Source organism: Acinonyx jubatus, chromosome A1 (assembly GCF_027475565.1).
Source record: "Acinonyx jubatus isolate Ajub_Pintada_27869175 chromosome A1, VMU_Ajub_asm_v1.0, whole genome shotgun sequence".
Lineage (NCBI taxonomy): Eukaryota > Metazoa > Chordata > Mammalia > Carnivora > Felidae > Acinonyx > Acinonyx jubatus.
In genome coordinates this window covers 183,869,745-183,897,629 of record NC_069380.1, presented here as the reverse complement: position 1 = coordinate 183,897,629, position 27,885 = coordinate 183,869,745, and the positions used below count along the sequence as shown (strand labels likewise).

Genomic DNA, 27,885 nt, shown 5'->3' with positions numbered 1-27,885 from the left:
TGATAGTTGCCAAATGGCAACTGGTTTCTTTTAGTGAGGTCAGCATTTAGAAAAGCAGTGTCTTGGCACTCACCATACTTATTGTTACAGGAGTAGCATTGCCCTATCAATGGACAGAGCTTGGAAGTGCATGTATATAATGCATATACAACTGCAACTATTACACATATAGCTGTGTATGTATATTACAAAATCATGAGTCTATACTAAAATCTATAATTTTAGTCCCACACCTCATGTTTCCTTCCATCATTTTACCTTTCTTTGTTAACATCTTCTCTTGTTTCCAGAGGTTTCATATTATTCTCAACACATTTCCTTATTTGCTTACTGTAACTGAACTCTAGCCAGCCAGCCATCTCTTCTGTTATCTCTAACCTTCCTGTCGTTAATCCCATGTTGGTCATCACATATTCTAGTCTGCCCTGAATCCCTGAGCACCATCAACCCTGCCATTCCATACCTCTGTTCAGTTCCCCGACCCTCCCTCTCTACCTACCATTCCAGAACATTGCCCAATGTTCTCTTCTACCCAGTGAAGGAAAAGGAAAGAAAACTGGTAAAGAATTTTTAACAGAATTTCTGTCCACTGAAGGGTACTTTGCAAATGATTCTTTAATGAATCCACTTATGCGGTCCTGGGTGGCTCAGTCAGTTAAGCATCCAACTTTGGCTCAGGTCATGATCTCACAGTTTGTGAGTTCCAGCCCCACATCAGGCTCTGTGCTGGCAGCTGAGAGCCTGGAGCCTGCCTTGGATTCTGTGTCTCCCTCTCTCTGTCTCTCTGCCCCTCGCCCACTTGCTCTCTCTCTCTCTCTCTCTCTCTCTCTCTCTCTTTCTCTCCCAAAAATAAAGAAACATTAAAAAAAGATAGTCCATCTTCTACCAACAAGGAAAAAGAAAGGAAGAGAAGAGGGAATGTACATAGCTCTTCCCGGTTGCTTTTGGGTTACATATTTAAATGTGAGTTATCTAAAGAAATGACTTTACACTTGTACCTAAGATGATCTCTTTGCAGTTCTACCCCCCAAAAATTTAAATTAAAGGTATTTATTGTAGAATTTAAGATGTCTGCCATTTATAAAACCTAGTTGTACTGCAATAACAACCTAGTTATAAAACATGTTGTACTGCAATGCTAATTATATAAACAGTTCTGTTTATTTCTAGAGAATAGTCAGATAAAATTTTATGACTTTTTGATCTACTAAAGCAACTATATGTATATTCTGCAAGCACAATGCTTACATAAGAGCATATGTAGGTAGAGCATATTTACTGTCACCATTTAATGAAAAAGAATACTTAATCCAAAGGATCAAATAGTTTCCTAAGATCTCAGAAGTATCCAGTTCTTCCAACTTCACTGTATCATGCCATGGACTTTGGGATAACATGAAACATACACCTAGAGAATATTTTGCTCTCCTCTTCCAAAAATACACAGTATTGTGATGATACCTTGATGAATTATTTTACTCATAAACAGTAGAGTATCCCATTAAAAAGAGATTAATTATTGGGTATATATATAACCTCACACAACAGGAAGTTTAGTGTCAATAAATGTGAATGGTCTGAGATTTTACTCTACCTGTGGCTAAAATAATTACCTTGTAATAGTTTCAGGAGTACATATGAACACAAGACTCTGGGTCAGATACAAATGCTTTATTACTCAAAACAGTAACAACAGCCAGAGTATCAGTTTTTGCACTAGTTCCATGAGACTCATTTCCGTATGGAAGTGAAAAGGACCAGGTGACACCTGCACATAAAGTTGGTTGCATTGTACAAGAGAAGAACTCTAAACTCAGGAAACCAGAATCTTTTTTTCATTTAATTGGTTGTAAGCTTGCCTACACTTTGTCTTGGAGGCAAACATTAACTTTATCATGCTGAAAACTAAACAAACTGCCTCTGTGTTACACAGGGAGACACTATCTCTATCTTCCAAGCTTCTTCATTATACAAACATCCTTGAAAATGTAGTCAGAGACAAAGGCAATCAGAACCATTGCTTACAGTACAGATATGCAGAAATGCAAGAGACCCATGGAAAATTTTCTCTCCATGCTCAGCCAAGGGTTGAGTCCAGAATTGGTTTTTCAAATCAGCATATCATCATGGACCCAGATGCTTGGTATATTAGTAATCTGTTATCCTTTGCAAGTTGGAAATGTTTTTACTTACGGTTGAGAGATATTTATAGCAGTTTTGTGTTATCATCTTGACATTTGGCCATATCTAGTGAAAAAATAAATATTTCTACTCTTGCATCATTTTATTTGTTTGTTTGCCTGGGAAGCCACATTGAGAGGTTTACCTGTCTATCCCTTTGGTCAGGATTGGGTCATGCATTCATACCTAATCAATCACTACTAAGGAGTTTGAGACCTATGATAATTCTCCTCCTCTATTTTGTTTCTGAACCATGTGAGGGTGAATATCCAAACAAATGGAGGTTCTGTGGCAAAGAAGCAGCCACATTGGGCAACCAGCTGAGACTACCAGGCTCCTAGATTCCAAGAACATTTCTACTTCTCTGCTCTATAAATGTTAAGCATTTCTTTTTGCAGCACAGAGGTGGAAAATGGTCTTTCTTTTTCACACACAATAATGAAATATGAGCAATTACAAAGTCTTTACGTTTGGGGAAAACCATAAATGTGAAGCTAAGTGGGACACACAGCTTTATCTTATTATCTGAGTTTGTCTTCTTACTCAATTTGTAAGCTTGTAATTCAGAGGTTTCCCTCCTTTTTACCTTGAGGATGAGAGATGATGAATATCAGCATTACTATCCCTTTCAGGAACCCTTCTCAAGCTTCCACTTTAAAGTGTTTTCTACTTATTTGTAACTTGAACAAACTATAAGTAGGACTACTCTTAAAAATCAAATTTCCTTACATTCCCTTGAGAGCTCATCACTATTTTCTTCAAGAAGTTATCTCTTGAATTACCAGAGAGCCAATTAGCATGATTGTGAGAGCAATTTATATTTGAATGGTCTTTAAATGTGTATTTTGTGGAAGAAAAATGAAAAATATCTATTTGATTAATTTAATTACTAAAGGTAAAACTCCACAAAAGAGAATGCTTCTCTTCCACTAGATTGGCTCTTCTTTTTCCCTGGTCTAAACTTTTATATCGAAGAGCTCTCAAACATGCATCCTGCTGGGATGTGATGGGATCTTATGAAACTGGGTTACTAAGTATTTCCAGAAACCTAAGAAAGTTTCTTTAATCTTTTAACTGATGGAACCACAACTGAATAAAATAAAAGCCTTTTTTTTATTATTTGAAATAAGGTGTTGTCAAGTCTCTTTTCCTTAAAAGAAGTAATTACATAAAATGCTCTACCTAGTTTTATAAATCCGATCTGAATTACGTCACATTTAGTTTCTAAAGCAAGGTATCTTTTAGTCTTTGATCTCAGACATTGGTTCAAATGTTGTTACATTAGGTGGTTTTGTTCGATTCTTAAAAATCAAGATTGTATCATCTAACAAAAATTCAGAAAATAGATGTCGTAGAGGCACCTGGGTGGCTCAACCCGTTAAGCGTCTGCCTTTAGCCCAGGTCATGATCTTATGGTTCATGAGTTTGAGCCCTGTATCTGGCTTTCCACTCCCTGTGCAGAGCCTGCTTCGGATCCTCTGTCCCACTCTCTGTCTGGCCCTCCCCTGCTTGCGAGATCTCTCTCTCTCTCTCTGTCTCAAAACAAACAAACAAACAAACAAACAAACAGTTTAATAAATGTGTCCTAAATTACAGGCACACCTATCTACTTTGTGAAAGGGATAAAAGTAGAGTCCTAGCCCAGGGCTTTCCCCCCAGAATACATTGCCTGGGAGCACACCATACAGTAATAATTTTGAAGTAGGTTTCAAAAAGCTCCAGTTAGCCACGATTACTAGGTGACATTGGAAAAGTTGCTTTCATACTCTGGAATTTTTGTTTTCTTACTGTGACGTACAAGCATTGGATTAAATGCTCTCTAAGAATCATCTTTCGAGAAACTGATCTCAGGATCTGTGGGATTTTGTGATTCCTACTAATTTTATAGGGCTGTAGTCAGGATGTTTCCTAGACGTGAGGACATGCCTATAATTCTTGAAAAGGTTTGCTTTGTAAATATTTTAAAGGTTCGCTACCATGATTTTTATCTCAGTGCTTTCTTCTCCATTTGTGAAAAACAAAGACTGAGCCACACATGGCTCTTTCTCTTTCTAATTCCCAAACTGTCTATTACTGCCTTTTCATCTCATTGAATATATTACTTTTCCAGAAATAAAAAAATTGAATTTAATTTGAGTAAAAGAGAAAGTACTATGTGTAAATGTCCTTTCCTTTCATATAAGGACATCAACAATACTTAGAATAATTAATAAAGCAGACAGAGTATATACCAGTAGCCACTCCTAATTCTCTTTGGGAACTAGGTGGAGACCAAATAAAAATGAACAAAATATACTTTTATACTTTTCCATAAGTAGACTTTCATGTAATATACTTTTAAGTCATCTAATCATTGCTTTCTAATTAAAATATTCATCAAATAGAGTGGATATCCAACAAAATCACATATCCCCCTCGCCCCCCATTGTATACCCAGCCTCTGCCATTATCTGATGGGTAGTGATACCTTCTGCCAAAAATCCTTTTGAGTAGAGGTTCTTGGACACCTTTTCTTGATGAGGTGATATATTTCATGTTTGAAAGGAAAAATTTTCCTAAAGGAATAAAGTCTGAGGCAGCAGTCTTTGTAAAGAAATACAGATGGTGGGCAAAAGCAGCGTGGATGAACTTGAGTTCTAATTCTTCACACATTGACTGATTCTTCCCAGAAATCTATTTGGCAGGGTGGAGGTGATGAGAGTTGTGGGTGGGATAGAAATGATAACAACACCACTATTACAATAAAGAAGATAATCTACCTCCAACTACCTCAAGAGGAAGATACTGATAAAAAAAAATGGTAATCTAGGAATCTTACGTAGAAATATTTTACAGATCTTCCACAAAGGTTGCAAAGTAAACACTCTATACTTCAGAGGAGGGGTTGTTCAAAAGTTCAGAATCTCCTCAGAATTTGGTGTGGTAGAAGGTTGTTACAAAAACTCTTGAGGTTGGGTATGCACTGTTGTAGCTGTTTTCATTTTAGGGATGATAAGGAATCCTAAAGTTGTAATGACCTCCCACAGAAAGGACTCTGAAATCAGGACTGTGCAGGTTTTTATTGAAGTTGCAGCCATTGGCTCTTTAGTATCAATGGTAGTAAGTCAGTGAAGATGATACTGGCTTCAGTCACAATGTTCCAAGCAAGAGTAATGCTAAACACCACAGTGGGCTGTTTCTCAGCATCTTCTCAATTCCAGGAAAAGTGGGCCTTGGGAGAATGGAAATCTTCTTGATCACAGATATGAAGAGATGAGTAGACTCTGTACTCTTATCTTGGTATAGTGAGATGTCTACAAAGTGGCAAAGAAATTAAAACCATCTTCAGTATGCAGCTGAGTGTTAGTAGAATCAGAATAGATCAAAGAAGTATGTTCACTTTTGTGCTTAAAAAAAAGTGGTCCTTTAACAAATTGGAGACTGGGAAGTTGGTTTTTTTTTTTAATTTTAATTCATGGAATAAGTTTCCTCAAATGTGGGCTTTCTATTGGTGTAAGAGTCAGAATCTACTATGATCTTTGGTAGATTCGTGGAACTGGCATTGTTCCGTGAGTAAATATTGGTGGCCTTTCGCTAGTCAGTCAGAGAAGTGATTACTGAAATGATTTGTGTCCTCTAGAGTAGAGTCCAATTTGGCTTTCTCATATCTGGTTTCATGCCCCATCTTGCCAGCTTTCCACAATCAACCTCCTTTACCCATTCTCCACATTAATGCCAGAGAGGTCACTCAAGAACACAAAAATGATTTTGTTTCTCCTGGTCTAAAATTGCTTAATAGTGCCACATTGTCTAGAGTATAATACCTAAGTGTCTTAGATTGGCATAAAAGCCTTGCATAGTTTGGCCTTTGTCTACCTCTCCAAATGTGTAATTCTGTCACAGGACCACATAGCCACCCCAAACAGCAGCTCACTTCTATTCCTCAGCTGTTATAAAGGATGCTGGTGTTCTTGGGAAAACCTAATAATGCTATCTCTTTTCATTTATTACATTCCCTACAGGTCTTGTGTTTCCATTTCTTCTCTATTTAGAAAATTCCTATTCACCCCTCAAACCTTAATTGAGCTTCTTTTGAAAAGACATCCATGACATAATCATTCTGTCTTTTAGTTTCCCACACCCTCAGCATTTTGCACAGTGACTAGCACATGGTAATTTCTTAATAGTTGTTTTATTTATGAATGTATTATTTTTGACATTAATTTTCAAGGTCTTTAATGAGTAAATATGCCTGTAAACCTTTAAGAGAAATGTGCAATACACGGGGTGTATCAGAATTGCACCTAATTGCTGGTAAGTAATAGAGATCTGGTCACAATCATTTAAACCCAGTAGAGTTTGTATTTTCACCAAAACAGAGTTAAGATATAGATACACCAGGGCTGATGTGGCAGTGCTGCAGAGTATATTTAAATTTCCTCTGCAGCTTTTTGTAGTGTAAATCTTGACAGTTGGCTTTTGTGTGTGTGTGTGTGTGTGTGTGTGTGTGTGTGTGTGTGATGCAAGTGCCTGACTTAAGCTTTGATTGCTGAGACATCCATTTCAAAGGGGCATCCTCTTCAAAGATGGCTATCTCCAATAAACACGTTGCCAGCCACAGGACTAGAGAAAGAGCCAGGACACCCTCTCCATATTCCTTTGTTTTACAGAGCTTTGTTGATTTCAATAACAGGCCATCTGGCTGCTTGTTTTTCTCTTTCCTTGTTTTGAATTCCCACTCTTATGTTTTAAATTCACCAAACCATTGGCCTCCATCTTCAACCCCAAATAAAACTGAGAAAGAAGAGACTTGGATACATTTTGCTAGAGGTTTTCCAAACAACGGAATCTTAATTTCATAAAATGTTGGCATTTTCAGAAACATGCATTCTTTGCAACAGTTTTGGAAACCGCTGTCTAGACAATCTGTTTCAGAATTTTTTTCCCCAGTGACAAGTTAGTAGTCACTAATTACCTAAGAAGTAAACTTCAGATCCCCTTAGATTGATATTTTATTACTCTATTAGATCAAGACCTGCCTTTTTAGTTCAGATAATTTTTTTCTGTTCCTATACCTCTGAATTTGTACATTTTTAAAGCATTTTCTCTAGGATGATAATAATCCTTTCTCTTTAGAGATATTTTCCAGAAGCTCATCATTTTTCTTCCAAAGGACCAAAGTCTAGAAGCACTTGGAATAAAACATGGGTCAGCTATATTCTCATGCTTGATGATCAATTTAGGCATTTTTTTCCCATTTTAATATGTAGACATTGTACATCTGTCTGCTATGGCATCCACTGGAAAAGAAAATGTTATGTGCTGTATTTCAACCTCTGTATAGAGCCAGACTTTTCAAACAATGCAGATAAAAACAACCAATCATTTTGTTCCATGACTAAACCTAACAATCTCTGGGATACTACAATTCTGTATCAACTGATGACAAAGCTGCCTGCTTTATAAGGAAGGAACATCTTCAGCATAGAGATGCTACATTAGAATATAGGCTGCATATTCTGCAAAGTTCCAGGCTTTGGAGCAAGAGAGTTCCAAGGTTCAAATCCTAGAACAGGCGTAGGATAGCTCAAAAATCTCAGGAAAGAACTCTTACTCTCTGAGCCTGAATTTCCATGTCTGAAAGAAGTGCCAAAGCATTTTGCAGCTTCATATTGAAGTTTTAAAAAAAGTATGTAAAGCTTTGAGCATAATTCCTGGCACATGGCTATCTCCATAATTTTCTGTTTTTCTTCTTGCCTTCTTCATTCTTCTCATATATATATTGTTATTTTTAGTAGTAATAGAAGTACTGTACTAGTGTTTTAATAGTAATGATAGTAGTTAGCTCTGTTCTCCAGAAGTTTCTAGGCAAAAGCTTTCTTTCCATTTTTTCAAATAAATCCAAACACCTGCCTTACACAGCACAAATGTATTCCTTATTTTCTGAACACTCATAGTACCAGTAAACTTTGAATATTTTTAAAAATAATGAAGAAATTGAACCAATATAACTTCATAATGGAAAAGAACATCTATCTCATCTGCGTGCCTACCATAGTCTATAATTTCCAATATGGTCTGGCTTCTGCACAAATTGCTAAAATCATCCAATATCACTTTTCCTCTCTTTCATTACCCATGTTCCAGCAACACTGCTTTTATTTCTCCTGTTCAAGCTTTCTGTGTCTCTACTCATGCTGTGTCTCTCTCTTTCTCCTTTTTCCCTCCTTACTCTCTTTCTCCCTCTCTTTTCCCCTATCCCCCTGGAATGTTCTTCCCCCAAAATTCTACATGACAGACTTTACACCAAATGTTGCCACTTCAGAAAGGCCTTCCTTGACCACTCTAATGAAAGAAGTTGTCCCTAATTACATTATCCTTTTTACTTAGCTTTATTTATTTACGACCATCTGAAATTTTAAAATGTATTTGTTTACCTACTTATATTTGTCTCTACTTATTAGTAGGCATGCAGCAAGAGAGAAGAGGAATTGTCAGTCATAGCACTGTATTCCTGGTGCCTTGACTAATACCTGCCCCATTGGAAGGTCCTCAATATATGAATAAATGAATTAATGTTAAGTGAACCTTTATTAAACACAAAGGAAGGGAATTGCAGGCCAGCATTTGCTCATTCACCTTTCTAGATTTTCTTTATATGCTGCATCCTTTTGTTTTGCTATATTCTGTCAAGAACTATGAGGTGTCTAATGCTGCACCCTACTTGCAAGCTAACACTTTGCTGCAATTTCTTGGATGCAGGCAGAGGACATAAGACACCTGGGTCAAAGACAAAGGATTTTATTATTCAAAGCACAACCAGCAGTGTAACATTTGCATCAGTGCCCCATACCCCAGTTTCCATAGGACAACCTGAAGAGGTCCAGATGGCACCTGCATATGGAACGCAGTGCATTACAGGAGAGGAACCCGGAATATAGGGAAACCACATCTCTCTCTTCTATTTTTTTAAGATTTTATTTTATTTTATTTTATTTTATTTTATTTTATTTTATTTTATTTTATTTTATTTATTTTGGGTAGGCTCCATGCCCACCGTGGGGTTTTAACTGATGACCTTGAGATTAAGAGTCACATACCCTACTAACTGAGCCAGTCAGGAGCCCCAGGAACCCACATCTCTTGTTATGAGAAACATGTATGCTATCTCTACCTTATTACAGACACATCCTTGAAAAAAATAATCTGAAACAAAGCAATCATTTTCTCTGCTCATAACATGTGCAGAAATGTTAGAAAACAACAGAGAATTGCCTCCTACTAAGTCCCTCTAACTCTTACTCACAATTCACCCCGATGTCTATTTTGCTCTTCTAAATTCTACCTTATATATGACTTATTCAATCTATCTGTTTCCTCTGAATGTTCCTGGATCTCAGGGAGCCTACAATCTAATGTTAGTGAATAAGGAAATCCAGATTTTCCAGCTCCAAAACCAGCATTCCTTACCTATCTCACTCCCATGACCACAGCCTCATAAATAGTTGGAGTGGTTGACACTGTGTTTTGGAGCTATCTCCCTAACTATAGTAGACAGGAGGTAGTCAACTAATACTTTCCTCTAAGAATGAAGGGTTGGGTGTCCTCTGAAGCACTTAGAAGTATTAAACCCAGCAGGAGAAGTCCAAGCATGAGAACTCCTTCATGTGAATCACTATTATTAGAATATGTAATAACCAGAATATCCCTAATCAGCATGACTCCAATACTTTGGGGTTGGCAATGTGTCTGTCATAGCTTGGGATATAACCAGTGTATATTTATAGGGTTGGGATTAAGGGAGGGAAGTTTTTAGTCCAGTAGAATCCTAGGCACCAATACCTGAGCTGTCAAGTTTTTGCAAATGTTCAGTAAAGTCTTTGTCTTATGCATAAGAGATATATGGGCTGATATGCAGGGTAACAATTTTCTTGCTTAATTATTGTGATAAGAGACATAAGCTTTAGTATTCAAAAAGAAACAGGGAAGGAGTGCCTGGTTGGCTCAGTCGGTTGAGCATCCAATCTTGGTTTTGGCTCAGGTCATGATCTCACAGTTCATGGTTTTGAGCCCCTCATTGGACTCTGGGCTGACAGTGCAGAACCTCCTTGGGATTCTCATTCTTTCTCTCTCTCTCTTTCTGTCTTTCTCAAAATAAATAAACAAACTTTAAATTTAAACAAAAGCAACAAAAATAAAGAGAGAAGAGGATGGGAGCATACACAATTTGCAAAATGCAACATGAAATATTGTTGTCTATGCATAGATTCATGGAGCCAAGGAGAAGTAATTGTGCATTCTGACTAATCTAACATCAGTGTTCCTATAACCTGAATCTTTTTAAAGCTTAAAGTATTTAGGACAAGATTGTCTAAAGATAATAGTGACTGCTTATGCTAATATACATTGGCATCACTTTTTCTAGGAATCTTGAATTCATCCATTAAATCCTAAATTGTACACTGCATTCAGAGAGACATGTTTTCCCTGATGTGTGGCATTTACATGGCTATTTTGTAAATTCTCAAGTGATGGTGACCAAAATATTTCCTAAATAAAAGCATTATAATGGGGGTGCCTGGATGGCTCAGTCGGTTAAATGTCCAACTTTGGCTCAGGTCATGATCTTGCAGTTTGTGAGTTCAAGCCCCATGTCCAGCTCTGTGCTGACAGCTCACAGCCTGGAGCTTGCTTCGGATTCTGTGTCTCCCTCTCTCTCTTCTGCTCATGCTCTGTCCCTCTCTCTCTCAAAAATAAACATTAAAAAAATTTTTTTTTAATGTTATAATAAAGGGCCTGCTGGGTGGCTCAGTTGGTTGAAAGACCGACTTTGGCTCAGGTCATGATCTCGCGGTTCGTGAGTTTCAGCCCTGCGTTGGGCTTTGCTGGCAGCACAGAGCCTGGAGACTGCATTGGATTCTGTGTGACCCTCTCTCTCTGCCCCTCCCCTGCTTACTTGCTTTCTCTCTCTCTCTCTCTCTGTCTCAAAAATAAATAAACATTAAACAAAATTTTAAAAAAGCAACTTTATAATGTCATTGTCTCCAGTAATAGTATCGATAGTACAATTTCCTTTGGACCTCACTGTGAGGAAGAAATATGAATCACAATCCATTAATTTAGAAACTGAGTATCAGAAAGATTTTATTATAATAGTGATGATATAATATTAATGAGTAGAAATAATATCAGTAACATTAAAAAATGTTCATTGAGTAGTTATCATGTGCCAAACGCTGTGCTAAGCACTTTATTTAAGTTATCTAATTTAGGTTTCTTAAGAAAAAAGTGGCTCTTTTCAGAAATACAAAAAAGTTAAGTAACTTGTCTCAGCTCAGTAATTAGCTGAGCCAGGACATGACCCATGTTTCCCTGAAACTGCTCTGCTGTACATCTGCTTGGACCTCTATTTCATTGAGTTTGTGTTGAACAAAATGTCTCTGCCATCTTTATGTGCATCCAAGATGGGACATTTAGCCCCTGCTTCCAATATCTACCCTCCTCTGATCTCAGGAGAAGAAAGGAAATCTTTTTACAACCAGTCTGGAGACTAATGCATACGACACTTCACTGACCCCATACTACATGACTAGGTTTATCTTTGCATACATACTCATCTGAAATGCAAACCTATTTAAGCTAGGTGAGAGGTAAGAAATGCTAACCTCCTCTACCACAGCTTAATAGTAAACTGTAATGAGCAGAGTTTTAAATTTAAAAGTGTTTTAATAAAATTTCGCAGATATATTCAATGATTAAGCCTGATCTTTTCATCCTTTAGATAGAAAGTTATTTTCAACCCATGGGAAAATAGATGCCCAAAGTCCAATATTAATCATATATGGAAAAATTGTTTTCCTTTTTTCATACAAAGATGCAAAGAAGAGGTATACTTCTCTCTTGACCATGAGGTTAACTGTTTCTTCAATGTTTTAAAAAAAACACTAACTTATGATGGTACATTTTTAGGAGTGAAAACAAATAAGTTTGAGTCATTTAAATTTTCTCTCTGTTTAAAACTTGGTTTTCTTGCTAAGGCTATGTGTGTGTGGGGCAGGGGAAGTCAGGAGAGAACCTTTCAAATGAGAGAAAAGAGCATGCTTGATAGGGATTTGGAGATGTTTACTTACACAACTGTTGTGCAAAACCACACAGCCAAGCTTACATATCTTCCAACATAAGGGATAGAAAGTGATCCATTTAACAAAGGATGATGAGAATTAAGTGACTGGTCAACAGTTCCAAGGTCTATAGGCAGAGAGTTAGGTGAAGAGCTCTAGTTCCCGTCAATGTGATGCTAACATACTTAAACATATGCTCCCTAGGGTATTAAGCAGGCACAAAATGAATTCTGCCTGAAACCAAAAAAAAAAAATAAATAAATAAAATAAAAAAAGAAGTGGCTGTAAGTCTCTGCACTGGTAACATTAAAAAAAAAAAAAAAGGATCTGGGATTTATAGTATGTACCAGAGCTTCTTTCATACTCAACCGTGTCTGTTCAGTTGATTGACAGCCTTTATTTTTTGGCCATTTATTGTTGAGTGCACAGTAAACCTATAATTTCATTTGAAGCAGTGCCTAAGACTCTGAACGAAGTACCTTATTTCTCCAGGGAAGTTTTGCTCCTGGATCACTATATAATTAGAAAGATGAAGAAAGTGAGTATGACTTTCTAGCACAATGTTGCCACTTCATCTTCAACCTCTAAGATAAGTGAATGAAATCTCAGCAATTCTGAGAATCCAACTCTTCCGGGGTGATAATTATAATAACAAACCTCGCTCTGTAAACCTAGAGTCAGACTTCTGGCTTTTTTTTTTTCAGACTTCTGGGGTTTTAAATGAACTCTAGTGTCACTGCCTCATTTCTTCTGTATCCAGGAAGCTAAATCATATACTTTTCTTTTTGTTATTGTCTTATACAACAAGTTTTACAAAAGGTATACATACCCACACACAAAAAAATTGTGCTACAGGGGCGCCTATGTGGCTCAGTCAGTTAGGTGTCCGACTTCCGCTCAGGTCATGATCTCACAGTTCAGGAGTTTGAACCCCACATCGGGCTCTGTGCTGACAGCTTGGAGCCTGGAGCCTGCTTTGGATTCTGTGTCTCTCTCTTTCTCTGCCCCTCCCCTGCTCATGTGCTGTCTCTCTCTCTCCCTCTGAAATAAATAAACATTTTTTAAAAATCATGCTATGGAAAGGATAAAATGACAGCTCTATGTATCTAAACTGTGTACCATTTCAGGTCTATATTTTATCTTGCTATTAAATGTATTTGCAAAACAGTAATCATACTTCTTCATGTTTGCTTTTTTTGATGTAGCAATACACTGCAAGCATCATTTTATGTCAGTGGGTAAAAATTTACTTCATTTTTTTAAAGTACCACCTATAATTTCATGATATGGATATCCCAAAATTTATTCAATTCCTCCCCTGTCTGTGGACATTTAAGATGCCTCTAACTTTAGGGGCATTTACATTAATTAAGCTTCCACCTGCATCTGGGCCAGAACTATTTAAAATTTATTTACTATAGTTTCCTTATGTACATTTTTATATCTGGTCAAACAATCCCTATGCCTACTTTTGTTTCCCCAAAGTTTTGGTGATGATTTTGTTCATATTCGCTCCTCAGAAGAACATTTGAATTGACTTTTTAAACAGTTCTAAGAATAATCTGATTAGAGTATTTGGTGCATTTGTAAAGATTTTGTATGCAACACATTCTGGAAACTCTAAGCCAGTAATAACTATAGATAGGAATTCTGCAAATAGGTATGAGACAGTGAAAGTAGTTGGCCCGAGCAAGTGAGTCCTTGAATACAGGAAATCTCACATTTGGCTTTGGATTTGGAAACTAGATAAAAATAAGGATCTATACAAAGGATGGTTAGTGAGGCCTCTTTAAATAAAAATGGCATGATTAAAAAATATTTAATATTGTCCAGGAGTCTTTTTATTAAGATTTTTATATAAAATTTTATTTTTGCATGATATTTAATGTGCTGAACTCTGAAGACCATATTTCACTTTATGTCTTAATGTGCTTAGAAAGAGAAGGGAGTTAAGCAAATGTAAAGTTAGCATGATACTTCAAAAGGAAAGAATGGTAAAATGTGGGCCTACAATTTCAAATGTTACTAATACTTCCTCTACCTGTACCCATAAATTATAGTAGAGGAACTACTACACAGTTTAAACAAAACTAGTCCTAAAATATTTTGGTTTTGTCTTAAATTTTTCTGGTGACTCACAAGCTCTTCTTAAGGAAAATATTAGCCCATCTTCTATTTCTGTTTTTTTTTTTTTTAATTTTCTTTGGTTCTTATATATTGCTTAGAGTGAAATCATACATTCATTTTAAAAAGTGTGAGGAGAGGCCACAATTTGTAATGGATTTCTTTCTTTTTATTTATTTATTTTTTGGTGATTAATAGGGTCTTCCACAGGAGTCTAAATGGGAGATAGATGCTGTTCTGTCTGAGAACAGGACTTGTGTTTGCCTTCCTTAAGCCTTTGACAAAGGCTTCTGAACCTTGACTGACCTTCCCCAACCATGTTCTTCCAAAGCCACAAAGCAATTCTCCTGAATTCACTGACTTGCTTGGGAGCCTAACAAAAATTTCTCCAGGCACTGAAATCATGATTTAAACATATGGCTGTCAGACTAACTTAGAACAGTTCAATCCCTGAAATAGCTAGATTTCCTAGAGGTATCAAATCTCTCAAGGTCACCCAAAGAGTAACTATAATCTTTTAACATGGTTCACAGAACTAATAATGAAGGCTAAGAACAGAACATCAGTCTAGTGAAGCTGCTTTTCAAACACCATTTCCAAGTTCTGCCTTTATTCTGCTTTGGCAGTTTAATTTTTTTTTTAAATGATTTATTTATTTCTGAGAGAGAGAGAGAGATGGGGAGGGGCAGAAAGAGAGGGAGACAGAGAATTTGAAACAGGCTCTGCACGGTCAGAGTAGAGCCTGATGCTGGTCTTGAATTCACGAACCTTGAGATCATGACCTAAGCTGAAATCAAGAGTCCGATGCTTAACCTACAGAGCCACCCAGGTACCCCTACTTTGGTAGTTTAGAAAAGTACACTTTTACCTGAAATTAGCTTATAGAAAGAATTGTAAATCAGACAAAATTTGTCTGATTTACAATTCAATACTAATTGATATCTGTGTTTTATTTGAATTCTAAAACATTGATATTCAAATGGTCCATTATGGGATTAACTTCCCTGATAAAATAAAATGTTCCTACACAAATAAATAAGATCAAAATCATGGTATAAAAAAATAAATCTCTGCAAGAGTTTTTTCTGATCCTTTCTTGGTCTAGTAAAAGTTACTTTTCAATTTCAGAATTTGCTGAATCTGTAATAAATGACCCATTTTTCAATGCTCCCTACTGTAATTTTCTGAACTGCTTCCTTCTTCAGAGGTATCTGCTACAATTGTCAAAAAAAAAAAAAAAAGAATAAGAGTAGGTAATTTTTCTTAACTTCTTATTTATTCATTAATTTTCATTCATTGTTTTATTTTATCTCATTTTTTGAGTTTTATCCCATTTATTCCATTTTATCTGATTTTAATATTAAGCCATCCCATACTTTGACTAAATATATATCATCTTATTTGCAAAATAGTTGAGCAGAAGTTGGATAGAGGATTTTTCACCTCCTGTCGCGGGGTTATGGTTGAGTCTTGCTTCCGCCTTAAGCATTTTGTGTCTTATGTTCTACCACCTGCTGAGTCGAATTTCTCTGAAATAATGAATTCACTTTCCTTGTAAAAGCCAATGCTTTCTTGCTTCAGGCTATAACTCCATGATGAAAAAAAAAATCAAATGGTCAATCTCATATTTAATAAATTTTGGCTGAGTGAGTTGTTCCAACTGCAGAGCCTTAATTGGTTACCATATATAAAAACATAATTTCAATATTTGAAAAGCTAAGCAATCTTCTAGGGTATGTTGTATGTTATCACAGATTGTTGCAGTGTAAAGATTGTGTAATAATAACCATAACTACCAGTTGTTGCACATATTTTAATGTATTACCTATTTTATAGGTATTATCTTATGAAAATTCCATGTAAAACAAAATTATTAATACTCCATTACAAAAAAGGAAACAGAAATTCGGAGAAGTGGCTAAGCAGTAAGTAATTGATGGAAAAAGAAAATGTCTGACTCCAAGTTCCACTTTCTTAAACATGTTATTCTGCTTCCCTCTAGTAAACATTTAAAAAATTTTTACTTCATATAATTACATTTCTTCACAAATCACAAATTTGCTATCAGAAATACTTTCATCAGTCTGTCATGACAGTTCTACAGCCAGCCTCTGAGGAAGGAAGTTACCTTCACTTACCTTGTTATCATGAATTTTTGGAAGCCACAAAATCAATGTTTTCAGGTTCAAATCTGGGCTCTAATTTATGAGCCATGTGTGTCTGGGAATGCCCCCTATTCTTTTGAATCTAGGTTTTCTGTCTGTAAACGGCATTGTTTTGAAAATGCAATTGCAAAGATTATGTGGAGGAAAAACACCCAGTACAGTGTCTGGTATACTTTAGCTACTAAATGGGAGATAATCTCTTTTATGGGGGGAGGGAGTGGCAATTTGGAGTCCATTCCCTAATCTCCTTAAGTGAAATTTAAGAATGGTCTTGTTTATGTTGAAATTCTAACATTGAAAGTGAATAGTGACAGTGAGCCCACTCCATTGCGTTCAGAATCACACTTCACATCTTTTAAAGGCAATTATGTGCTGTCATCTTCATAAGCAGATGAAGTATGGAACAAGTAAATATATCTGCAGTTGTCATCTTGATCCTTTATGTTAAGTTGGTATTGGACTATATGGTTTCTGATATTGTATATCTTTGCCCATCCAGGACAATGCTTTCTGAGCTAAATCTCCAGTTCTCATGGGGGACAATCTACATTCCTGAGATTTGCATGGGCTGATTGTTTCACAAATGAAATTACTCAAGAGTAATTATCACTCACATTTAAAACCCTTTTGTTCCTCCCTACCCCTGCCCAAGATCATAGGAACATTGAAAATGGAAGTTGTGAAATTTCTTCCAAGAAAAACCATGGTGAATGCTATTGTAAGTGAAATTGGAAATGGGTTAGTTGACATTGTTTCATTGTAAATTATAGTAAAAAAAAAAAATTCTAATTGGTTCTATGTTCTACATTTAACGCAAGGCCAGTAGATAATTTGGGATATATTTGTGAACAATCATAATAAAAAATGCATCCATATCTACCAACTCATTTTTATTTCACTGCACAGAACACAATTATTGTAAACATCAAGAATTGGGAGTTACTGAACAGATGGGGCATTAGGGTCTTAATTCTTGATCTGTGTTCTAGTAAATCCTTCCATTTCATATCCTTTCCACAAATCCTGTGGCAATTCAGGGCATGATGAGTGATTTTTTTTAAGGCTGCTTTAATGTTTATGTCACTTTTTGAGTTTTATGATTTCAAACAAATATGTGAATGCAACTGCCCAACAGGATAATGAAACCATATTAAAATCCTCAAATATTCTAAATTGGGTATATCCTTACCATGTCAGAAGATTTTGCATCAACTAAATGCAGTTTCTTGGTACCAACAAGCTTATTTATTTATTTATTTTTATTATTTCTCACAAGTAATCTTTCTAAATTGATTCCCCAACTCAGATCTTTATTTTTCCTTTCTGCATGCTAAACCCTTAATAAATGATATTGATTAAATATCTATTCATTATGTTCACCTGAAAAAAGAAAAATAAGGAAAAATAAGCATTCCGATGGGTTAAAGGAGTTTACATGGAGATTATGTGTATGTATACACACTTTAAGCTGATTATGTGTACATATACACACCCTGAATACCTTAATTTTACCATAAAAGTAGAGAATGCATGTTTCCTCCATCAAGTCATCTATTTTAAAATATCTAATCTAGGGTGCCTGGGTGGTGCAGTCGGTTAAGCATCAGACACTTGGTTTCAGCTCAGGTCATGATCTCACGATTTGTGAGTTTGAGCCCCAGGTCGAACTGTCAGTGCGGAGCCTGTTTGGGATTCTCTCTCTCCCTCTCTCTCTGCCCTTTCCCTGTGCGTGTGTTCCCACTCTCCCTCCTCTCAAAAATAAATAAACTTAAAGAAAATAACAATAAAATATCTAATCTAGAATTGTGACAACACTTTAATAGACTGTGCTCATGTTCTTACCCCCCTCCTGAATTACATTGCAATCTTCATGTGGCTAATGGAATCTGCAGAGCCTTCAAAAGTTTTGAAAGTTATTGATATTTATTTGATATTTGAAAATAAATGATTTCTTTTAACTATCAGCTTATTATCATTCCTCTGAACCCTGAATAAATCTGCATTTTCCCACTTGGGTTGATGGGTTTGACATCTGTGAAAAGTTTTGAAAGAAAATGGGGGGATGAATCTGGGTTACACATGAGTTGCTGATAAACTGAAAACTGCCGCAAAAGAAGATTGGATACTGTCCTGCTTATAAGACTCTTCAAAAGAGTCTGGTTTTTGTATCTATATTTTATTCCTAAAAGGTATTTGTTGGGTTTTTCTTAAATTTTATGGGACAGTGTTGTAAAATGTACCTTTGAAGGGGTCTATGGCTTAGTGTAGAAACTGTGATTGGCTCTATCTTGGAGCAGACTCTTCAAATCCTCCTGGTTTAGAGTATATGTAAAATATACAATGCCTAAGGCAGGTGTAGTGAGATGCATTCTTTTTCTCAGAACACCCTAGAAATAAGAATATGGGCCTAAGATTTAGCCTGGTGTGCAAGCTAGCTAATCTATTAACTGGGAATTTTATGTTTCCATTAAGTCTAACGTGTAATGTAGGCAATATAATCATTATTGTGAGTTATGTGAATATGGTATACAGAATGTATAACAAGGGTTGAAAAGTAATGAATCTGTATTGGGGTGAAAGAGAAGGCAAGTGGCATTCATTGGATACCTACTAGGTGTTATGCAAGAGGACTATGTGAGTCACTTTTGTTTTCCTATATAATGCCTCAATCAACTAGTGAGGTAACATTACCTCATTCTAAAACTTCAGAAAATGAGGTTCAGAAAATTTCAGCAATATACCAATGGTCATGTAGCTTTTAGATACCAGTGGCTTCAGATATCTATCCATGCGTGAGCAGTCACTGCCATGCTAACCTAAGTTCTACTTCTATAAAGATCACAGGAAGAATTACATAGTCTTTGTGACCTGTCAAACTGGTTGGGGCAAACAATCTTTAAATCCTTTTAGAGTGTTAAACAGTTGTGACTCAAATATGAGAAAATTTTTGTTTTGTTTTTATTATACGTACGTTGTCTCTCACTGTGTGGAGATGTCAAACTAGCCTTCCAGCATGGGAGAAAGAATTTGTCTAAGTAACCCAGATGGTAAATGTATGTAGGTTAAGGTTCAAAAAGTGGTCTATTACTTAAATCACAGTTCTTCTTCCCACTGAGCTATTATTTCAATACCAATTATAAAAGAAGGTATAGTCCTCTAGGGGCTCCTGGGAGGATCATTCAGTTAAGCACTGACTCTTGATTTCAGTTCAGGTCATGATCTCAAGTTTCGTGAGTTTGAGCCCTGCATCAGGCTCCACACCAACAGCGCAGAGCCTGCTTGGGATTTTATCTCTCCCCCTTACTCTGCCCCTCCCCTGCTTTCTCTCCCTCTCTAAAAAATAAGTAAACTTAAAAAAAAAAAAGTCATCGCTCTCTGAATGTGCTAGTATAGTTCATTAGCAAGATGGTCTGTATTATATACAGGGAAATTAGAAAAGGAGGACTAGCTTAGTGAGTGTAAAAATTCCATATAAATATCCGAGATTATATGCATAAATGCAGGTGTCATCATGTTTAACTGCAACCTGTACATTTACTGATACAGATTTATAACCATGCTTCATATATGTTACAACATACGTTCAGTGTATATGTCTAAACCATGCAAAGACATTTAAAAAGACCACTTTATTCTAGATTGCAGTTGAAACTTATTTGGTATTTCATTATTTTCACTTGTCTCTTCTTCTCCCTCACCCCAAATTATTTTGTAAATGATAAAAAGCCACACTGAATTAATGAGAACACTCTTGCTATTTTTTTTTCTCATTTGGTTCACATTTAGTTGGAGAAAGTAAAAACATTTCTGTTGAAAAGAATCAGTACCACTTCTTCAATTAGGTCAGGGCTTCCTGCCATTTAAAATTGACAGAAAAAGCAAAATGTACCAGACTGCTACACTGGAAATAGAGCTATCAGGCCTCCCCAGGATCTGTGGTCCTAGGTTTGACCTCAGATCCCTTCGTCCCAGAACCAGTGACTGTTTGAGGGTCCCTTAAGGGAATGGCCTTGTAAGACAGAAAGGAAATAGTAGGAACCTCTGAAACACTAAAGTAGGCTTGACGCTGTGTTGTAGTTTGATGCACTAGATCAGCAAAAGGAAGAATCTTGTGAATAAATATTATTATTTAAAGATTTATTTTTGAGAGAGAGTGTGTGTGCACACATGCAGAAGAGGCAGAGAGAGAGGCAGATAGAGGATCTGAAGTGGGCTCCGGGCTGACAGCAAAGAGCTTGATGTGGGGCTTGAACTCACATAATGTGAGATCATGACTTGAGCCCAAGTGGGATGCTTAGCTGACTGGGCCACCCAGGCACACTGTGAATACATGTTTTTAAAAAATGTTCAAAGGAAGGTTTCATGTAACTGATAAGAAGATGGTTAAACATAGAGTAAGATGAATACAACAGATTTTAACATGAGCTTACAACCAGAGTAACAAAGGACATAAAGTACTGTGGAAGTGTGGTTAAGAAACTAAGCTTTGGAGTCAGAAGAACTGAAATGCATGAACATTCTCTATCCACATGACCTTTGGCAAATCTCTCACTCTCTCTAATCTATCATTTATTGAATGATTTGTAAAACAGGTATATTAAAACTATCTCTCACAGACATGTTTTGGGAATAAGTTGTTAGGTTTATGCAAATTTGTTAGCACATTACTTGGCACCAAGTAAACCCTTTAAGAATATTAAATATCATGGTTATTACTATTTCAAGAATTTACTTCAATCAGGTGCATACACACTTTGAAGGGATTTATTCCCCTGGGTAGAAGAAAAAAAAACAAGAGTGTCAACAATTATTTAAAATGTTCAAGGGGCACCTGGGGTGGCTCAGTTAGTTGAGTGTCCTACTCTTAATTTTGGCTCAGGACATGATTCTAGGGTTTTGGGATCAAGCCCCCACAGGGGTGCTTCATGCTGAGCATAGAGCCTGCTTAAGATTCTCACTTTCCCTCTAACCCTCTCCCCTGCTCACACACTCTCCCTCTAGAATAAAAAAATAATAAATAAATAAAAGATCCAATATAACAGGACAATATAAAGTAAATTAATTCCTTACTATTAATTTCTTATATTCCTATATTTATTCCTTGGTTTTATGTTCATATGTTAATGATATCTTGATGGGAAATAATAAATACTGAAAATCTAGAGTTGCAATTGCTGTTTTTGGAGTAGTCAAATTTTCAACACTTAAATGGCTACAATTTATTTATTAAAAACATATATGCCCAAAAGCAAGTTATACAAATATCATCTAGTAGAAACTGCCCTGTGAGTGTTGTATTTAAAAAAAAAATAACATTTATTTATTATTGAGAGACAGAGAAACAGAGCATGGGCAGAGAGAGGGAAAGACACAGAATCTGAAGCAGGCTCCAGGCTCTGAGCTGTCAGCACAGAACCTGATGCGGGCCTTGAACTCACAAACTGCGAGATCATGACCTAAGCTGAAGTCAGACACTTAACTGACTGAGCCACCCAGGTGCCCCCACGTGAGTGTTGTATTTTAAATAGAAACTCATAGTATGGACATTTCCATTTCCATATGTGCACTGTAGTTTTAAGATAAACCCAATAATTATTTATAAATATTTATTTGTTTTAAAATGTATGGAAATGCTGCACAATTGTCACATAATACTTTCAGTCTGAAGAAAGATATCATTGGCATTGTTCTCAATGTGATTATTGTGCAAATGATAATGTTTCAGTAACTGTGCTTGGAAAAAAAAAACCATAAGCAGTAGAGTGATTGGTTGTGTGACATTAGATATAAGATAGAAAGTCATTCCCATTTGCAAAACAGTGTAGAAGACTGGAAGGAGCTGTGACAATTTCACCAGGAGGGGAAAAAAAAAAGATGAAAAGATTACATTTCTGGGACTATCAGTCTTTGCTGAATCAAAACATAACCATGGAATTGCGTTATATATTGTCAGGTAAGAAAATAGTGTTTTCTAATTGTTAACCCAGGATTTCAAAATCTTAGTAAAGTGAGTTTTTTTCTCACAACTGCTCAATCAATACATGATTAATGGATAAGCACATAAATAAATTTAAAAAAATTGAGTAATATCACATAGGGAAGCTATGATGAGCCTCAAAGATATCTTTAAGAGTACGTTGACCTTTGTTGTGTCTGAACAGAGGAGGCAACATAAAATGATCTTCAAATTTCTCTTCCTTAAAGATTTATTTCTAAAATCATTTCCCAGTAACATTTCCCGTTCAAAACTCAAGATAACAAAGCCGGTTGCGGAAGGTGGTCTTCAATTTTATATTCCAGATCATCTCAATCACCTGTCTTAAGTTGTAACTATGTAAGCTGATTGTATTGCAGCACAGGGTCAAGGAACGTTTGTAGCATCATAAAGCCGTGAGTGGTATAGACTGACCATTTAGGTTTTTTATTTCACTTGGCCAAGCTCCGCCCCTATCCAAAACGTCTCCCCTGCTAGAAGTCTTCTTGGACAAAATGATTAGGCAGCTCATCAAAGTTCGGACCTTACTCACCAGAGGCATTACATGGAGGCACCCCACCATTTCAGCACCTCCTACCTAGTCGTGTGCAAGTGCTGAAGGGACAGCTCCCAGAGTTTCAGATCATTTCAGAAAGCACTCCCAGGAAGACAGTACCCATCTCCTCTCTGCTACAAACACCCATTCACAAAATCCGAAGAGAGAACTACAGTCGCCCCTAGTTCCTTGGAGATTTAGTTAGACTGATGTTGGAACACACCCTCCTTCCCTGAGTGTATAATTACTCGTGGGTGGAGAGCCACCAGGGAGGGTAATAGAAGAGGGCAGAGGGAAAAAATTAATTAATTTTAAAAAAAGTAGAAGACGGTTTTGTCCTGACTTCTGAAAATCTTGTTAATTTTCTCTCCTCCCCCTCTCCCATTTTCCCAATCCGGAGAATGATGGAGTTTGAGGCAAGGCAATGATTCCGGAAATGGAGATATGACTCTCAAACCTAGAAATGATCTGGGTGATTTATTTAAAGTTAAATACTCCTCGCCCCGGGAACCCAGCACAATTCTTATTTAAAGGAGCTTGTGTTTTCTCCTACATAACGTAAACAGGCAAACAGTTGCCTCCAGAGGTTGAAAACCCGGTTCGGAGCGCGTTTCTTGCTGTCTTCTAAGCTACAGACGAAGGTGGGGTGGACAGCGCTCACAACCTGTGAAAGTGCGAAAGCCTCGAGAAGCCCGGTGGCCAATTCCCTACTGGCCAGAACTCTTCCCCGCCATCCCTCATCATTCGTGACTCTGCAAGACACAGGGACTCAGACATGTGTGTGGGAGTGCGTGCGAGGGAGGCAGGCGAGAGGACAGCGGCTCTCCACATGTGCAACCCTGCAGCTAGCTCCCTGCACTCATTCATGTGCATGCAGTGGTTGAATCTTTGATCAAAGCTGGACTAGTTATACTTGTCAGTTGTCTTTTTTTTTTTTTTTTTTTTTTGATGGGCACACCTTAAAACAGTGTTCATGAATTGGAAGTGTGAAAAGGTACTGAGTGGAGTCCCTACGCCTCTCACCCTTGCTACCCTTTCCTCCCTCATCACTCCCCACAAAAAAAGGGAAAGCTTGCAGCAGATTGTGGAAGGATTTGAGTCTGCAGCCAGAGAGAAGGGGATTAGGGCCAGAGCGATGCAAGTTAAATTGTGCTGCATATAAAAAATGGGCGGATTGGTCTCCAGATCCAGAGGCTGGTACCACCTTCCTTTCTAAAATAAAATCTCTCTGGCATGAAGTCACCGCCTATTTCACATCCGGTTTGCCCTGGGACGTATTACTACTGTCTTGGTAAAGAGAAATCTTTTGTTGTATAGCTGCAGATCGGATACTGGGAAGCAAATTTGGGTGTGAAATCTTCAGCAAAGGAGCACGCAGAGTCCATGATGGCTCAGACCGAGTGAGTGAGAGGCAGAGCGAGGACGCCCCTCCGCTCCCGGCGCGCCGGGACTCGCGGACTCGCGCTGGCTCCAGGTTCTCCGCGATTTTCTCTCGCACACTTTTCCCGGGTCTTGAGCGATCCTGTGCCCAGAGGGGGCCCGAGGTAAGTGCGGCTTCGGACCGCTACACGCACAGCCTTGAACGTGGCTTTTCCTAGCTGGAGAGACGGGAATGCTAGAGAAAAAAAAAGAGAAACAGGGAACAGGACAAGAGCCTGATCCCATAGCAGGTAGAAACAACGAATGTTTTTCTTTCAGGGTGAAAACCGCAGCGATATAGAAGCATTATCCCCCCCCCCCCACCCCGGTACCTCTTCTTGTCTTTCCTTCTTTTCTTAGGCAGATATGAATTTATTCCGCGGGGTGAGTGGTGACATGTTGTTTTGATTTTTTTTTTTTTTCAAGAGGGAGCTGGGATGAGGTGGGGAGGGGCTTTGGGGGGCATCGTTTAAAGTTAAGATGCTGGGACAGAAAACCTGTGTTAATGTTCCATCCTTGGGAAGGCACTTTCTCATTCTGGCTGCGAAAATGCCTCTTTTCTCCTTTCCAGTGGACGCTGCTAAAATGCCCTCTGGTGTAGGGGTCTCTCTGGTTCTGAACATAAAAAACTCAACTTATCATTTGATATGGGTGGTGCGGGATATAGGTGTTTGGAGGGTGTGTGTTTGGCAGGGGGGAGGTTGAAGGTGGAAAAGGGTAAGGAGGCAGCTTAGCATTTCTTTTAAACTATTATGTTTGTATTTGCAAGAAACTTTCTTACTCAACAACTCAAGTGCCATGATAGGTTTGTTTTTCTCTTTAAAATGCCAGAGGAGGACAAAAAGCTATGGTACCATGCCTTGGGATTTGTTTTGTTTCATTTACCCCTTCAGGAATCACCTTTTTTTTTTTTTTAATTTTACAAAGGCCAACAATTATTAATGGATAAGAGAAATTGTTTTTCCTTCATAACAAATGTTGAAGATTAGTGCAAGAATGAATTATAACTGTGCAATTTAGATGCAATATTTTAACATAATGATATTTATCCAATAATTCTTGTCATCTGTGCCAAAATCAGTGACTAAATTAAATAGAAACTATGAAGCTCACAGCTCTTATCTCTAGATCTAGACCATTTCACTCTAAACACATTAATTATGTTTCATTGCTTACATGCCTGTTTGTAATGGTTTTTACTGATATAAATGATCCCCAAGAGTGTGGAAAGCATTTGTGTAGATGGACTTAAAGGCATACCACATTAAACTATACAGTGCTTAATAAAAAACATGCTTTAAAAGACATGCAATCCATTAATCACTCACTGTACTGAGGAGTATAGATTCAGGGAAGGGCTAATAAATACTTCTAACATTTCTCATGTTATAGCTGCCATTAATTGTAGCAAATTAAATAAAGTGTTGCCACATCTGCTCTTACCCAGGTAGTGCACTGATTTTTAAAAATCGTCTCTACAAATAGGTCCTAGTTTTTCAAAATTCTCTAAGCTTTCCATACTCCTCCTTTCTTCCAGCATCCCACTATCAAGTCTAAAATTCGACAATCAGATGGTGATTGATTGCACTTTACCTAAGAGGGAAAAAAAGATTCCCTTATTCATGCAAAGCAAAGCACTCTAGCTCCCATCTGTCTGAGATGAAACATTTTCTAGCAGCAACCTGGCAGAATTCAAGAGGGCTTAAAAGATATGTGTGGGCATGTTTGTATGCATTTATGTGAGTGTGGTTTGTGTGTATGAGAGAGATTAGCACATGGCTTGACTGTAAAGTGTGTCCTTTAGCCTCACAGAAGCATTAGTGAGCGTATTTAACAAGGCAATCATAGGCAGAGAATATAAGCACGACTTCAGCATTCAACAGTGTGTTTCTTATGTTGTTGTTGTTTTTTTTTAAGATAAATACAGTTGCTTCTGAAACCAAGGTAAATCCAGAATTCAAAGATGAAGTCAGTCATTGAAGCATATTAACCAACCCCATTTCAGCTCCTAAGCATGTTCTCCCCATTATAGACACCAGCTTACAAATTTCAATGCACAGTTCAGGCGTGGAAACTCAAATCAGAAAGGTCAATATTCTCAAATGATAAACAACAAGAAGAGAGTAATTCAAACTATATTAGAAATATAAAACCTGGAGGAAAAAAAAACTCACAGTTTTCATGTTGAGCAGTATTGTCACCTGAAAGGATTTCAACTTGTATTCTTTTACAGGAGAAATTAAGGCACTGATATATTTCTGAATGGAGAGATGGAAGGGAAAGTGGAGAATGGATGGTCCAGGTTTCCATTGCTTCCAATGAGGTGTCATATCCCAGTGAGGTCATTTCCTGACTTCAAAGCATTCATCTGAACTGCCTCAGTCAGCCCTAGTGGTTATAACCTGATGTTTCTTGCAAGAGACATTGATCTCTACTTGTTCTACTTTTCAGCTGCACAAGCCCGCGATGAAGAAAAGTCCGGGTCTCTCTGACTATCTTTGGGCCTGGACCCTCCTTCTGAGCACATTGACTGGAAGAAGGTGGGGGCACTTTATTTTAAATCTGCATGAGAATTTCTGTAACTTTTTGTTTATTCTTTCAGGGGGAAGAAAATTGTCCTTGGATGAATTCATGACTAAGGGAATCCAAAAAAACTTAACTGCAATAAAATTCCAACTAAGAATAAAGAAGAGCAGTATGAAAAAATAATCATCTTATTTGCGTGATAGTTAGAATACACTTAACACGCTTTTGTTAAAGGAATGTATTCATTCAACATTTAAATCTTAAATTGAACTTTTTACTGTTCAGTTGTAACTGAACAAAATAAGTTGTTTCCTAATTCATAGAAAAAGTTACTCCAATTAATGTCTGTGTACTATGTGAGTTGATTTTCCAACAAGAAAATTTCTAGCCAGTTGTAAAGATCATAGAGTAACTTGTGACTATATGAAAGTGGGAAGTTTAAAATAATATTTGTAATTTGAAAGTCATACATCTCTATAAATGCATGTGCATATTGTTTTGAAACCATTATTTGTGTAATCGATTGAGGTAGAATATGCCAAACAACTATTTGAGAACATTAAGTAAAATTGAACTTTCCCATTTAAGCGTAACTGCTATGGAGACGAGTTATGATAAAAATTTAATAATGTGCTTAACCATATTCAAAATATTTACTAGTGATCAAATCAAGCATATAAACACATTATAGAAGCAATGATATAAATGACCAAAGAACCAAGAAGAACTAAAGATTTTTCTTTATCTGCTTTTATATTTCTTGCATAGTCTACTCCTATGGCCCATAAGAACGTTTTAGACGTATTATAAACACCTAAGGTTCTTCAAAATGTAATGGAA

General features: G+C 37.0%; 1 protein-coding gene across 3 annotated transcripts in view; it reads left to right on the top strand.

The window, feature by feature from the left end:
- Positions 1 to 23,935: 23,935 nt before the first annotated feature.
- The window catches only part of GABRA1 (gamma-aminobutyric acid type A receptor subunit alpha1), a 61,163-nt gene continuing 57,213 nt past the window's right edge, over positions 23,936 to 27,885 (top strand). Inside the window, exons 1-3 of one of the 3 annotated variants that reach the window (XM_053226751.1) lie at positions 23,936 to 24,094; positions 24,418 to 24,644; positions 26,971 to 27,059. In XM_053226751.1, coding sequence (XP_053082726.1) covers positions 26,986 to 27,059 — 74 coding nt within the window. In that variant the 5' untranslated portion in view covers positions 23,936 to 24,094; positions 24,418 to 24,644; positions 26,971 to 26,985. Of the gene's footprint in view, positions 24,095 to 24,209; positions 24,771 to 26,970; positions 27,060 to 27,885 lie in introns of those variants that run through there. The other 2 variants (XM_015067003.3, XM_015067005.3) reach the window with 2 other exon arrangements.